The sequence below is a fragment of the Rhinopithecus roxellana genome, chromosome 5 (genome assembly GCF_007565055.1).
Source record: "Rhinopithecus roxellana isolate Shanxi Qingling chromosome 5, ASM756505v1, whole genome shotgun sequence".
NCBI classification, from domain to species: domain Eukaryota; kingdom Metazoa; phylum Chordata; class Mammalia; order Primates; family Cercopithecidae; genus Rhinopithecus; species Rhinopithecus roxellana.
Window position 1 is genome coordinate 85,358,521 of NC_044553.1, and position 15,352 is coordinate 85,373,872.

At 45.3% G+C, this 15,352-nt stretch overlaps 1 protein-coding gene across 1 annotated transcript in view; it reads right to left on the reverse strand.

Moving 5' to 3' along the window:
- PLEKHH1 (pleckstrin homology, MyTH4 and FERM domain containing H1) overlaps nucleotides 1-15,110 on the reverse strand; it is a 55,309-nt gene extending 40,199 nt beyond the window's left edge. The window contains exons 1-2 of the mRNA XM_010366691.2: nucleotides 14,895-15,110; nucleotides 6,396-6,555 (exon numbers count right to left, since the gene is read on the reverse strand). Coding sequence (XP_010364993.1) covers nucleotides 6,396-6,521 — 126 coding nt within the window. The 5' untranslated portion in view covers nucleotides 6,522-6,555; nucleotides 14,895-15,110. The remainder of the gene's footprint in view (nucleotides 1-6,395; nucleotides 6,556-14,894) is intronic.
- Nucleotides 15,111-15,352: the final 242 nt, after the last annotated feature.

The following is a 15,352-nucleotide window of genomic DNA, read 5'->3' on the forward strand; positions in this document are numbered from 1 at the left end:
AAAACCTTGTATTCTAATATTGATGTCATGAATTCATAATGATAATTCCTACAATGCTCTTTTGTGGATAGATACTATACTCCCACTTTTCTGATAGGATAACTGAGAAACAGGTTTAGCAAGAATGAAAAAGTCCAAGGAAGAATCACATTTTCATATCCATTTATGTGGCCTCTCAGAACAGTATCAATTTTTAAATTGATCTGAATCGCCTTTGTGGCTTCTCCAGCAGGCCAAGAAAGATAGCAAGGGAAAATGATGAGCAGAGCAGGGCAAGATGTGAATCTCAAGTCATTAACCACTCCCTCAGCCTCCTCTACTGGAAGGAAAGGGAACCCACGGCTAACCTGGCTCCAGAATGGGGTGGCTCGGGCAGGCTGGGTAACCATGGCAATAGCACACCAGAGCCAGAGGTGTAACAGCAAAGGCACAGTCTCGACTCTCCTCTCCCTTCATCCGGCTCTCTCTCCTTTAGGTGAGCGATTTTCTAAGAGCCTTGGTGTTTCTGCTTTTTTAAAAAAATTCTTTTTAGCACAGATTATTCCCTGACTACAATGACAATTTTGTACGAAGGAGTCAGGTGCAAGTAGGCTGTGTCAAGGTAGGAAGAAGGGCATTCTTCCAAGCCTCCGCAGCCCACAGGCAGGTCTGAGCCTAAGCAGAGACGGGCCCCCAGAGAAGCACCCAGGCTTTGCTCACCCTGCAGGACAGCCAGCAGTGAGCAGCCTGCAGTCATCTGCCCATGCAATGTCCCAGGGCAGCTGTGTAGAGAGGTAGAGGAGCAGGTAGGTGAGAGGGCTGGCCAGAGACTCAACTGACATGGCTTCTCCCAGTGCAGGTGGGAACTGGCATGATTCTTGGCCCCAGCAGGAGCTCTCCTAAGAAACCCAAGGCATCTCTTCCTGGGATCTATAACTTGTTTTGGCTCTGCTAGGGAAAGCATCTCATGAATTGCTGGACCTGTCTTACTGGTTTAGGGATGATTGCAGAGGACAGACACAATCCTGACATTGACCAACATGGTGTTTGTGGCCTTAAGATTTCCTGCCAAGGGGTCCAGTGTCGGGCTAAGGTCCCAGTCCTTTTCTTTACTTAAGTCTCCCACCCCATGGTCCCTAGTCCAGATCTGTGTCTCTCCCCTCTTCCTTCCCACATGCCCAGTTGTTCCTGCCGTGTCTATGCCTTTCCCCTTTCTTGACTCATCACACTATGCACCCCTAACATTTCTATGTGAGGGCATTCTGGTTACATGAGGATCAGAGACATATTTGAAGACAAGAAGGTGTCAATATTATGAAAGCTCAGTTTACCCAGACTCCAGGGGCTGTAGAGAAAGAAGGTATGGTGTTTATAATGTGGCTAAGGCTTTCCAGTCACTCTGTTGGCCCCTGAGGAATAGGGTAGAGAGGCACTCTAAAACATTTATTATGAAATATTTTAGGCAAACAGAAATATGTAGAGTGTATATATATATATATCCTTTAAGACAGGATTTTGCTGTGTCACCCAGGCTGGAGTGTAGTGTGGTCACAGCTCACTGCAGCATCAACGTCCTTGGTTCAAGCGATCCTCGCACCTTGGCCTCTGAGTCACTAGGACTACAGGCACGCACCACCATGCCTGAGGAGAATAATTTTTTAAAACAAGTATCTGCCGGCTGGGCATGGTGGCTCACACCTGTAATCCCAGCACTTTGGGAGGCCGAGGTGGGCAGATCACCTGAGGTTGGAGTTCAAGACCAGCCTGACCAAAATGGAGAAACCCCGTCTCTACTAAAAATACAAAATTAGCCAGGTGTGGTGGCGCATGCCTATAATCCCAGCTACTCAGGAGGCTGAGGCAGGAGAATCACTTGAACCTGGGAGACGGAGGTTGCAGTGAGCCAAGATGATGCCATTGCACTCCAGCCTGGGCAACAAGAGAGAAACTCTGTTTCAAAATAAACAAACAAACAAAAAATGTGTATCTACCTGTCACTTGTCACTTTATCTAAAAACATCCCAAAAAACCATATATCCACCATTCAGCTTTGTCAACCCTTAATTTTTGTCACATCTGCTTCTGATGTTTATCTTTAAGAAATGGACCATGACAGACACAGTTGAAGCCCTGCATACTTCTCTCCAATTTTACCCCCTTCCCCCTGGCATTGACCCTACACTTGGCTGTTTTTATATTTTTACCTCATTTGTATATGGTAAAAAAAACCCGGGGTTACATTTTCTTATGGCAATAAGTGGCTTCAGCATGTACCTTCATGTTCTCCCAGGACCCACCTGGCTCTCTTCACTTATCTAGCTTACCTGTAAACATTTGACTTTGCAACCCCCAGGTTAGCCATTAAATGGTTCTAACTGTTGTAATCTAAGACAGTGTTTTCAACTTTTTTTCTTTTTTTTAGCAGCAGAGCTTTTGTTCTGTTTAAATCATATGCTTATTCCCAAATATATAAAATCCATGAGCATGGATCTGGGATGAGAAACAATAAACAGTACTGTCTTTGAGGTTTTTAGAAGTACATAAACTGTATGATGCTGTATATATCCTTCAGATGTTTTTTGTTCAATGCTGATTTTTGAGATTTACTGATCTTACAAATGTAGTTCTACTCGATTCATTTTTAATTGCAATGTAGTATTCCACTGTACAAATACACTGAATATGTTTATCTGTCTCTCTGTTGATGGACATTTAGTATGTTTCCAATTTTTCATACATCAATGCTGTAATATATATGTCACCTTGTGACCAATATATTTGGATTTATTTCTGCCACTTCATTTGTCCCTTCTGTTTACTCCTTTTTTGATATATTATTTTCTTGTCCCTATCTGGATTTAATAGACTTTCCTTTTTTCATTTCCTCACTCTACTGGTTTGAGGTATGTATACTCTGTTTCTATTTGTTATCCCTCCTATTAGTCTAGACTTAAAGATTGCTGGTTTTTCCCTATTATCTATCCTCTCTTTCTCATATGAATAGAACCCCCAACTTTTCGCTGAGCGCATGGTTATTCAGAATAAAGACTGCATTTCTATTTGTAGAAATGTACAAACCTTCTTTGTAGCTGGGTATAACCATGTGAATAAGATCTGGCCAGTGGGATATCAGTGGAAGGAAGGTATGAAACCTCTGAGTCACTAACTTAAAGGGAAGGGGTTGGAATGTGACTACCAGGTGACCCATCTTCAAATATCCAGAGGATATCACCCTAGAGCTGGACTGCTTATGTCTGGAAGGTTACATGAGAAAGAAAGAAACATCAGCCTGGTTTACACCATTGTTATTTGGGGTTCTTTCTTACAGCAGCCAAACAATTATCTAACCAAACTATGATTTTTAAAAACTTAACCTGGTTAGACTTACTGTTTCCTGAATCTGAGGCTTCACATCTTTCATCAAGTTTGGAAACTTTTCAGCCACTGTCTCTTCACAAGTAATACCTTTCCTTCATTCTCTTCTCCACTTTTGGAATCTTATTTGATAGACATAGGACCTTGTCATTCTAACATCCAGGTCCCAGCCGCTGTATCTTTATTTCTATAGGCAGCATGCTGGAAACTTTTCAGATTTTCTTAGGTCTGTCTTCCTGTCCATTAAGTCTATCTTCCGTGGTGCCTAATCTGATGTTTAATCTATCCATTAATACACTTTAATTTCAATGAAAACACTTCTGCTTCTAAAAGTTCTATTTAGTTTTCAAGTCTACCTGATCTTTTTAGGTAGTGTCTTGTTCTTGTCTTACGCTTTCAATTTCTTTGTTATGTCTTCAAAACTTTTGAACTCATTTATTTTATAGTCTCTTGGCAACAGTTCCATTATTAGAAGTTGTTGGGGATCTAGTCCAATTGTTTTTTGTGTATGTGGATACTCACTGTAGATTATTTCCTCAAGTATTTAGTCATTTTTGATTATATATTCCTCTTCATAAAGGCTTTTTTTTTTTTTTTTTTTCTGTGTGAATCCTGTGTGATCTGAATTAAGGTCTTCTGTCTCCAGAGAGGTTTTGTTTCTGTCCCTACCAGGCTCCCCAGCGGTATCAGTGGCCCAGAGCTTGAGTTTCCTAAACCACACAGGTAGTGTAAATCCTAACATTAAACCAGTATTATTGTCAGGTTCTCAGGGGAGACTCTACTCTTGTTTTTCTACCCAGAACCTTAACTAAGTCGGAGAAGCTGTTGTCATCTCCTGTGCCAGTGAATGATTTTCCTTTTCTTGTCTACCCTGTTATTTAGGGTAAGTCCTTTAATATTCCTGACCATTTTTTATTTTTAAATTTTGTTCATACTGACACTAATCAAAAGAAATAATAGTCCTGACTTTATGCAGAAGTCTGTTTCAGCTCCAGCCTCCAGCTGGCCAGTCCTCGTTTCTATCCCCACAGATGTTAAAACTCTTAACTTCAAACCTTACATTACTCTAGGGAGGCCAGCCACACGCTGCCTGCCCCTCAATCAGCTGTCAGAGTCGAGTACCACTGTGGCTTTCCCCTCTTCATTTTGTTACCTGAGGACGTTTCTTACTTTTTTCAGTGCTCAGTTCTTCATTTACATGAATATTTTAAATATTTCCAGGTGATTCATAGCGGGGTTTTTTTGTTTGTTTGTTATTTTGCTGTCCATATTACTAGAAACAGAAGTCTCTTCCCTCTGAGGTATATCTCAGACTGCCTGGCTGAGTCAATCCCTACTTATCCTTTCCTTCCCTCACGTCCCTCCCCCAATACCACAGCCTAAGGCAGGATTCTCAAACTTCTTAATGTACAGAATCATTTTCTGGGAGCTTGTTAAACATGCAGATTATTAGCAACCCCCCAGGAGACTTCAATTGAGAGGACTGGGGTGGGACCCAGGAGTATGCATGCTTAACAAGCACTCTAGGTGGTTCTGGCCAAACGGTTCTGACCACACTTTGAGAATCACTGTCTAAGGTCTGCTGTGCTTTCCTGATGTATATCCATCCCCCTCTATTGGCAGTACCTGGCAGGAGCCCTGCACATCTCTGTTTTGCAAAGTCTGAGTTAGGAGACAACAATGCCAACAGACCCAAGGTTCAAGAGTTCTAGTCCAGACTAGTCCAGGACCACTCCCCTTAGCCATGGTGATGCCACTGATTTGTCCTGCTGGACTCCAGCTATCAATAAAACAGGTCATCCATTCAGGCTTTACTAATTGAGACTTTGACATTATTTGGAGAGGGGCGAGCTGAATTTTCCCTTTGTACTTATGAAAGAAGGGTTTGGTAAGCAGATGGATACTATAAACAAAACTGTACACATAATGATTGATTCATTTAAATTTAAATGCAGGTCTTCACTCCCTAGATGGGTTATGCTGCAGAATGCCTCTGAAAGTTAGCAGTTTAGAATGTATCTTCCAGCCGAGTGCAGTGGCTCATGTCTGTAATCCCAGCACTTTGAGAGGCCGAGGTGATCACCTCAGGTGAGGATCACTTGAGGTTGGGAGTTCGAGACCAGCCTGACCAACATGGAGAAACCACATCTCTACTAATAACACAAAATTAGCCAGGCATGGTGGCACATGCCTGTAGTCCCAGCTACTTGGGAGGCTGAGGCAGGAGAATCGCTTGAACCTAGGAGGCGGAAGTTGCAGTGAGCTGAGATGGCACCATTGCACTCCAGCCTGGGCAACAAGAGCGAAACTCCATCTCAATAAATAAATACATTAATTAAATAAAATAAAATAGAATGTTGTCTTCCCACAGAAACATTAGGAAAGGTGGTCAGTTTCCCAGACCAGCCCACCCAAACCTGTAAATAAAATAATTATTCTCATTTAAGACCTATTCTATGTCAGGACCTTTACATATGTGATCTGATCTAATTCTCAAAATAACTCTTAGAAGTAGATATTTGTGTTTCTGTCTTAGAGGTGAAGGTAAGGCCCTGTCTTCCCCGGGGTCATATAGCCAGTAAGTGGCAGAGCCAAGTTAGGTCTGGCTCCAAAGCCTGTGTCCTTGTTACCAGGAAAGCAGACCACCTCCTGTAGCTCATTTATTTAACAAAGGGTGAGAGGAAGGATAGAGATTTCTGTTTTCTCCTGAAACACCATCCTTCCCCACACTGAGAAGGAAATGTTAAGGGAATAATAGAACCTCTCCGCTGCAGCCACAGGTGACTCCGGAAGTGATGGGGGACCGAGAAGATCGGCAGCAAGTCTTTGGTGTGCCTTATGAGCAAGCAAAGACGCAAGCAAGATAACAGCTTAGTAAACTGCTCAGAGTTTGGTCTTAAACTGCCTTGGGTTTCATTTTGCATGTGGGGAAAAGCATCTTACTGAAAGTTGACTTTCCCCAACTCTCCCTCTCTCACACGGCCCTCCCTGCCATAAACCTCTGTGTGCGGAGAGGCAGCTCCCCGCTCTGAGGGACTCACCTTGTCAGCCAGCAGCTCCCTTATCTTGCTGGCCTGTAGGCGGAACCGGAAAAGCTGGGTTTCCAGAGTCAGGCAGCGTTTCTGCCAGTCTACGCTGGCCCGCGCGTCCACCTTGAGTTCTGCCATGATGGAATCGACTTCTGGATTATTCCGGGGAGCCCTAAGAATGCAGAAAGAGGAAAAGATAAATAAGCGTGTGAGGAAGAGTTCTGTGGGGAAAGAACGGGAGGGGACCAAAGGACAGACAAAACAGGGCTGGGGAAGAGAATCGGTCACTGATCCCCAGGGCCCCTTCCTGCCTTCCTCAGCTCAGTATGTCCCGCTCCATTGTAAGTTAGCTGAGAGCCTCAGGAAACCGCGAAACCTGAGAAACCGTAAGGAGAACCTAGTCTCATTTGGACAGAAGTGAAAAGTAGGGCTCATTTGTTTTTCAATTATCCACACAACAAACTTATCCATTAAATAGCTATTTATGTGCCTGACCCTGTGCTCTGCACTGGAGATGCAAACAAAACTAAGAGAAATTCCTTGTCTTTGGGTTTTTCAAGGAACTCTTACGAAAATCTAATTACAGTGTAGTCATAGTTGCCAAGTGACATGCAGATAAATGGGAATGGGAGCTGGGAAAAGTGGGAGGGATGTGTTTAGGGAAGGCTTAAAGTGGGTAACAGATGCATCCAAGGTCACATCGCTAATTAGAGGCTGAACCCCGGTTCCCAGTTTATTTCTTATTCTATTTCATTTATATAAGATGTTAGATGAGAAAAAAATGGAAATAAAATATAATGCTTTGAATGTCCTTGACAACTGTGTTCACTGTTATCATCGAATCATCCATCCCACTTTGGAATAGATTCTCACCATTTCCTTCAGGTTCTAAGATGCAAACCAGAAAACTGCTAGATATTTTGCTGCAATCTCAGGAGAAAGCCACAAGTCTTTGGGAAAAAAATTTGTACAAATTCAGAACAAATCAAGTAGACACCTATAGTATGTCCAGCCAGGGGAATTCACCCAGATGCCTCCTGGACATATTTAGAGAAAAAATACTGGATGGAGGATGAGAAAAGGAAGAAGGATGCATGAGTGTGCATGAGAGAGGGATACAGGCAGGGCGAGAAGAGAATGCCTGGGAGACACATCCATCATCAGGATTTTTCAAATCCCCCTTCTAGGGCATTATGATGAATGATGCTTGCCACAAAGTATAAATTCGGTCTGTCCCAAACCATGACACATGGTCACCCTAGTAGTCAACGATTTTAAGGAATAATTGTTAATTTTTTAGGGTTTTTTTTCTTTCTTTCTTTCTTTCTTTTTTTTTTTTTAGGGAGAGTCTCACTCTGTCAGCCATGCTGGAGTGCAGTGGCGCAATCTTGGCTCACTACAACCTCTGCCTCCTGGCTTCAAGTGATTATCATGACTCAATCTCCTGAGTAGCTGGATTACAGACGTGCACCACCAAGCCTGGCTAATTTTTTATATTTCTAGTAGAGATGGGGATTCACTATGTTGGCCAGGCTGGTCTTGAACTCCTGGCCTCAAGTAATCCTCCTGCCTCAGCCTCTCAAAGTGCTGGGATTACAGGTGTTAGCCACTGCACCCGGCCGATTTTTAAATGTCATCTGCTAGAAATTTTTATGATATACAGGTGAAATAATATAATATCTGGGATTTGTTTTAAAATACTTCATGGTAAGAGGTAAGTAGGGGAGGAGATATATGAAACAGGATTAGTAAAATGTTGATAATTTTTGAAGCTGGTTGATGGGTATATGGAAGTTCTTTATATGATCTCTCTACTTTAATATATGCCTGGAATTTTCCATAATAAAAATTTGTTGCTTTTCAAAAATCCCCTTTTCCTTCTTCAGGAGCCACATGGCCTCAGAAAATCCAGCCACATCCTGTACTGTTGCCAGATACTACCACAGTGCAAAGTTAGCCTCTCTTTGGTGGGCTAATCACCAATAGTGCTTCTCCCCTCACATGTGACCTTTATTTGTATCTTTCTCCCATCATACACTACAAGTAGCTATTGTTTATTGAGTCTTTATTGTATGCCAGGCATGTGTGGCCTCTTTAATCCTTACAACAATCTGTGAAACAATAGGTGAGGACCGTGTGTCCTCCACACACACATGAGGACATTGAGGAACAGAGAAGCTAAGTAATTTACAGATAATTGTACAGCTAGTTAGTGGAGGAGCTGGGATTCTGGTTCCAAATTCCTTGATCATTGCCACTCTGTGCTCTTTATCCATCCAAAAAATAAAAAGAATTCTAATTTCACAAAGAGTGTGGTAGACTTGGTAATGGCAGAAATCATTTCCAGGATCTTTCAGAAGTCTTAGCACAAGGATGAACCTATATCCCAGATTTTCCAAGACACCTTGGGCTCAAATATTCTGACACCGTAATCTCCCCAAGCACTGACACTTACCATGTATCCTGACTTTTCATCTAAAAAATAAGACCTGCAGAGAAGGACCCAACAATTAAACCACTGATGGACCAAGTGAGCTCGGTTCTTGGCTCCTCAGAACACATGACTTCAGCGCTGCTCTCCCAGCCCTGTCATCTAAACAATCCCTACATTGTGACCTCCCAGCAATCCCCATCTCAAAAGACTAGGACCAACTGGAACGGCAGGAAGACAAAAGACAAAAACAAAACATGACCTTCTCTGAGCTAAGATCACAGCTGAAAAGACAAAACAGAACCTTGTAAGGCTCTCAGAGAAGGCTGGGAGGCTTCATGTTTGATTTTTCCTTGTCCTTTACTGGGATTTTGCTTTTTCTTGTATAAACAGGAAAAATAGCAGATCTGAGACTAGGACCTGGGAGTCTTGCAACTCAGTTCAGGGCTAAGAAATAACAGTAAAAGCAAAAAAGCAAGGGGCAAGGGAAACGTAATCCTTTTGTGTAGTTGAAAGAGTGTGAATAATATTGATTCCCTCTTACTGATTGTCAAAGCTGCTGCTTAGATTCTATTGGGAGAGTGAAAACCCAAATTATCAAAATCTCCAAGTACTTTGGAAATATGTCACTGGTGTCTGCCTAGCCCTGATATCTGAGATGATAGCTAGTTTAGGGAATGCTTTCCCCAGTCAAGCATCTCCGTGACATCATCGTTCTGAACTGATCAAGTGGTGTGGTTAATCCTCTCCCTGGCAAGTTGCTGAGGAGGTTGGGACTCGTGCTTGGCTTGCCTCAGCATGTGAGGAGAGCAGAGAGGTTTTGAAATAGATCAGGAGCAAGGTGCCTGCTGCCAAACCCAAGGCCCAGAGGCTCTTCCGACAGAAGCAGGTGGTTTGAGCAACAGCTATAAAATAAGGGAGATACCAGTAAGCTGAGCCTCACCTGCTAAGTCACCTTGCACTTATAGCTCCCATAAAAATGCACAAGGATGAGCAAAAATGAATACCTTACATTTGCAGTAGAGTTTGTAACTTGTCAAAGCATTGCGACGTGTGTGTTATTTCTCTCTTTATCCCCGAGATGGAGGACAAGCACAATTAGTCACAATGAACAGATGAGAAAACTCATCACATCTGTGACTTGCTTAGAGCCTTGCATAGAGCTAAAGAGTAGCAGAACTGTGCCAAGAATCCTGATCTCCCAACATCTACAACTGTCCTCTTCCCATGATGATGCTTCAGTAGTGGTAGCAGATATCTCATACTAACAGGCTAGTCTAACATAAATACATTAATGGCAAAAATAAATGGGGAAATGAGAGAGGAGAAGTGAGCTGGGAACAAAACTCAGCTCAATTTTTTTTTCTATTTTTATTCTGGAATGCTCTATCACACATTGGAAATAGGGAGAATAGTACAATAAGTCCCTATGTCCCCAATAACCAGCTAAAATTATGACCAGCTCTTGGCCAGTCTTGTGAAACTCGTAGTTTTCTTGATTCTGCTGGCACCCAGTCTGCTAAACTGCTTGGCACATGAGTCAGAAAACTGCCACAGTCTTGATACCTGCTTTGGCATACCCTGAATCCTCCAATACCCGGGACTGAAATGCCACAGCAGTCAGTGGGGATATGCCTCAGAGGCAGAGGCTGGGAGTAGAATGAGTGGGAAGGTGGCACAGGGAGTCATTAGGTGACTCCAGACTCAGAGCCTATATCAGAGAAAACACAAATTTGACCTGGGATCTCTCTGACAAGTTTGAGGATTTGACCAGAAACTGATAAAATGCAAAGATTACTTTTTTTTTTTTCTTTTTCTTTTGAGACAGGGTCTCACTCTGTTGCCCAGGCTGGAGTACAGTGGCACAATCATGGTTCACTGAAGCCGCAACTTTCCCAAGCTCAGGTGACCCTCCCACCTCAGCATCCCAAGTAGCTGGGACTATAGGCGTGCACCACCATGCTTGGCTACTTTTCATATTTTTTGTAAAGACAGGGTTTCACCATGGTGCCCAGGCTGGTCTCAAACTCCTGGGCTCAAGTGATCCACCTGCCTCATCCTTCTAAAGTGTGTTAAGCCACTGCACCTGGCCTAAGATTAAGTTTATTTTATTTTATTTATTTATTTTTTGAGACAGAGTCTCACTCTGTCACCCAGGCAGACTGTGCAGTGGTGCAATCTCGGCTCACTGCAACCTCCGCCTCCTGGGTTCAAGCAATTCCCCTGCCTCAGCCTCCTGAGTAGCTGGGATTACAGGCAGATGCCACCACACTGGCTAATTTTTGTATTTTTAGTAGAGATGGGGTTTTGCCATGTTGGCCAGTCTGGTCAAACTCCTGACCTCAGGTGATCCACCTGCCTTGGCCTCCCAAAGTGCTGAGATTACAGGCGAAAGCCACCGCTCCCAACCCCAAGATTAAGTTTAATTCAAACAACTTTTAAGTGATTCCTGTGTGCAAGATTGGGGATATAAAGATGAATAAAGATATTGTGGCTTTTGAGGCTCAAGTCTACAGCCTGAATATCCTGGTAGCTCCCTGCAAAGGTAGCTAATCAATACAGGAGCCTAAAAGAAAGATGTCAGAGGTCACCACAGGCCTCAAAATAGCTCATTGCCTCTATCTTGTGGAGGATGCAGGAGGCATTGGAAGGCAACGGAGGTCCTGTTATATGCACAATTTCTACCGGGCTCTCTCATGTTACCTCACTATGGTTCATTCCCTGAGTGTGAGTATCTGTATGACTTCCACTTGCTAGTGACAGGCTACCACTGTCTCCTAAAAGTGCTCTGCCAGACTAGGCTGACTACCTGTCAATTGTGGGAAAGAAACAGTTTTGTGTCCCCTTTCTGGGGATGAGGCTGGGAGAAGGGCATGAGCAGACACAGGGACAACTTCCTCTGATCTCAGCATTGTCATCTGATCAAGCTAACAACATCCATTTGGCCACTGCTGGGTGCCTACATGACATTCCACACAACGTCTGGGGAGACAGAAAAGGTGAGCATGTCCTAGGCTGCAGGAACCTCGATACCAAAAGAAGGGGTCAGGACAACCAGGTCCAACATTCCTTGAGAACAAAAACAGCAAAGAGAAACAGCTTAGTACCTAAAATCCCATGCTCTGGCACTGACAGGCCTGGGTTTGAATATGAGCTCAGGCACTAAATAATCCTGAGGCCTTAAGCCATTTGCTTAACTTCTTTGAGACTCAGTTCCATTTTGAAATTGAGGGCAGGAGGACAATAATATTTGGTTGAACCATATGAAACCATCAACATTTAACCATTTTCCGGCCTTCAAAATGGCCATTTCATATATCACATCATGAAGGGCTTTTTTTTTTTTTGAGACGGAGTCTCGCTCTGTCGCCCAGGCCGGAGTGCAGTGGCACAATCTCGGCTCACTACAAGCTCTGCCTCCCAAGTTCTCCTGCCTGGGAGGCCATTATCCTGCCTCAGGCTCCCGAGTAGCTGAGACTACAGGTGCCCGCCACCATGCCCAGCTAATTTTTTGTATTTTTAGTACAGACAGGGCTTCACTGTGTTAGCCAGGATGGTCTCGATCTCCTGACCTCGTGATCTGCCTGCCTCGGCCTCCCAAAGTGCTGGGATTACAGGCATGAGCCACCGTGCCCAGCCAGCGCTTTTTGAGAATTAAAGGAGATATTACAAAAGCCCAGTGCACACTAAGTGCTCAATAAATGACTGTTATTGTTATCTGCAAACAAAAGGCAAACCAATAGCATCTAGAACCTAAGAGGAGATGTGACCCAAAGATGTGCTCACTGGGCTGGGCGTGGTGGCTCACACCTGTAATCCCAGCACTTTGGGAGGCTGAGGCAGGCAGCTCACCTGAGGTCAGGAGTTCGACCAGACGGGCCAACATGGTGAAACCCTGTCTCTATTAAAAATACAAAAATTACTGGCGCATGCCTGTTATCCCAGCTACTTGGGAGGCTGATGCAGGAGAACTGCTTGAACCTGGGAGGCAGAGGTTGTAGGGAGCTGAGATTGCACCACTGCACTCCAGCCTGGGCGACAGAGCGAGACTCCGGCTCAAAAAAAAAAAAAAAAAGATGTGCTCACTACCAGATCTAACTCTGGAGATCTGGAGAGGAGGTCACATGATTTTTTAAGTTATTTTAGAACACTGAACAAAAGGGTATATAGTGCAAAGTAAGGCTTCTTCCCATGCCTGTACTTCAGCCATAGTTCTCCCCAGAGGCAACCACTGTTATGGGTTTCTGTGTGTTCTCTCAGAGATATTCAGAGCATCTACAAGCATTCATACGTATGTGGCATACACACACCCACACAAAAATAGTGGCCCACCACACACACTGTACTCAACAATATAACTTAGAGATATTCCTACATCAAAATACACATCTGCCACGTTTTCTCTCCACGCTTTGTAACGCTTTAATGTATCCTATTGTGTGACTTTTACATGATCTTATTGAAGATCATCTAGATCTTCAATAAGATGACATCTGATGGACATCTAGATTGTTTCCAACCTTTTGCTAAAGTCAACAATGCTGCAATGAATATTCAATGATGTACACCATTTCATATACATCAGAGTATATTTGAAGGATAAAGTCCCAGAAAATGGAATTTAGGGGTAAGTGATATATACACTTTAAATTGCCAGACATTTCTTCAGATTTTTTTTTTCTATCAGGAATGGGAGGAACATGCTCTTCCCTACAGCTGATGACTTCTGAAGAGGGCGGAGGAGGCTCCCCATTTTTTCAGCTTAGTTGCTAGTTTCAGTGAGTTTGGGGTCACAGGCTGCACCTCACCATTGCTCAACTCTGAGTAGGTGCCCTCAGCAGTCTGTGGGAAGGCGGCAGAAGTGGACTGAACCGTATGTTAGGAATTTAGGAGGCTTAGGTTTCAGTTATGCCTCTTCCTTTTTAGCTATGTGACCGTGGCAAATCACAAACATTTTTTTTTTTTTACGAGACAGGATCATCAGCCTCCCAAGCAGCTGGGACTATAGGCCCACACCACCACACCCAGCTAATTTTTAAATTTTTATTTATTTGTAGACACAGGGTATCCCTATGTTGCCCAGTCTGGTCTCGAACTCCTGGCATCAAGCTCTCCTCTTGCCTTGGCTTCCCAAAGTGCTGGGATTACAGGCATGAGCCACTGCAACTGGCCTAAATCACAACTTTTCAGAGTCCCAGTTTCCTCCTTTGGAAAATGGGACTAATAATATGCAGAAACACTAATACCGATGTTCTATAAAGTGTTAAGTGATGGTACCAGCCCTATACACAGTGTCTGTCACATAGAAGACAGTCCAAAAAGTTTGATGAAGGAACTGATAACTCTCCTACTTAATTTTTTAAATGGTCTTTCAAGTGTTTTACCTGAACCAAGGCTCTGTCTTGGAAGAGTTTTATGAGGTGGATTCATAGTAAAAGCTATAGAGGAGATATCCTAGCAGGCAGAAATCCCAGTTTCCTTCCAGATGAGGGTCTTTACTGCTTCTGCCACTCCCACTAGGTCCCCTGGTTCCTGGCGACCCAGTCCTCGCTAAGACTCCTAGGACACAATGCTCTGTGTCATTCGGCGCCCAACCTGTTTTCTTTTCTGCTTGGCTGACCTGCTCCTAAGAGTCGAGCCTGAGCCATAAGGTCCCTAAGAGAACACTCAGAAATCACAGAAGAAATAACCTAAGGTGAGGTGGGGAGGGGTGCGGGAAGGGTTGAAAGGGAGCGAGCACCGATAGCAAGGTGGCTGCCTGCACGTCCGCTCCAAGGGTCCTTCCCCGGAGCGACTCAATCTGGCCGATCCCCAACTCCAGGTCCTCCCGGGGGACGCTCCTCCTGGCCTCGCGGCGCGAGTCCACAAGGGCGCCCAGGTCGCCAAGCCGGACGCGAGCTCCAGCGCTACCCGCCGCGAGCTCCAGCGCTACCCGCCGCTGGGAGCTCGCTTCCAGGTAGGGAGGCACCTGCTCAGGATCGTCCTCCCGGCCGGAGGGGCCGTCCCCCGCGCGCAGCCTGACGCCCTCCCCTGCGGCACAGCTCCAGCCTACCACAGCTGCGAGAGCGCGGGTCGCTCACCTCCAGCGAGCTCGCGGCCGTCCCTGCCGCGCACCGGGCACACGGGCGCCCTCGGGCCGCCGCCGCCGCCGACCTTGCGTCGCTCTAGCCGGAGTCCCAGGCGGCCGCCGGCTCTCCGCTCTCCGGCAGCAAAGGTCGCGGGGGGCGGGGCGGGGCGAGACTGGAGCGGGAGGGGCGCCCGCGGGCTCGCTGCACAAAGCCCGGCCGTGCCTTGCAGCGCCCCATTCAACGCTCCGCCGGCCGCCCTCCTCCCCTCGGCTCCCCGCCCGCTCCTTAAAGGCAGAGCTCTGGGCTGGGCTCTCCAGGCAGCTCGCGGAGAGGCACAGGAAATGACCTCAGCAGGCTCCAGCCTCCCACCTCTCCGCACCGCTGGGTTAGTCCCTGGGGCGGCGGTGGGGGGGGCGGCGGGGTGTCCCGGACGGCGGCCTCGAGCTCTCTGAGGAGGCCGCACCAGCTGC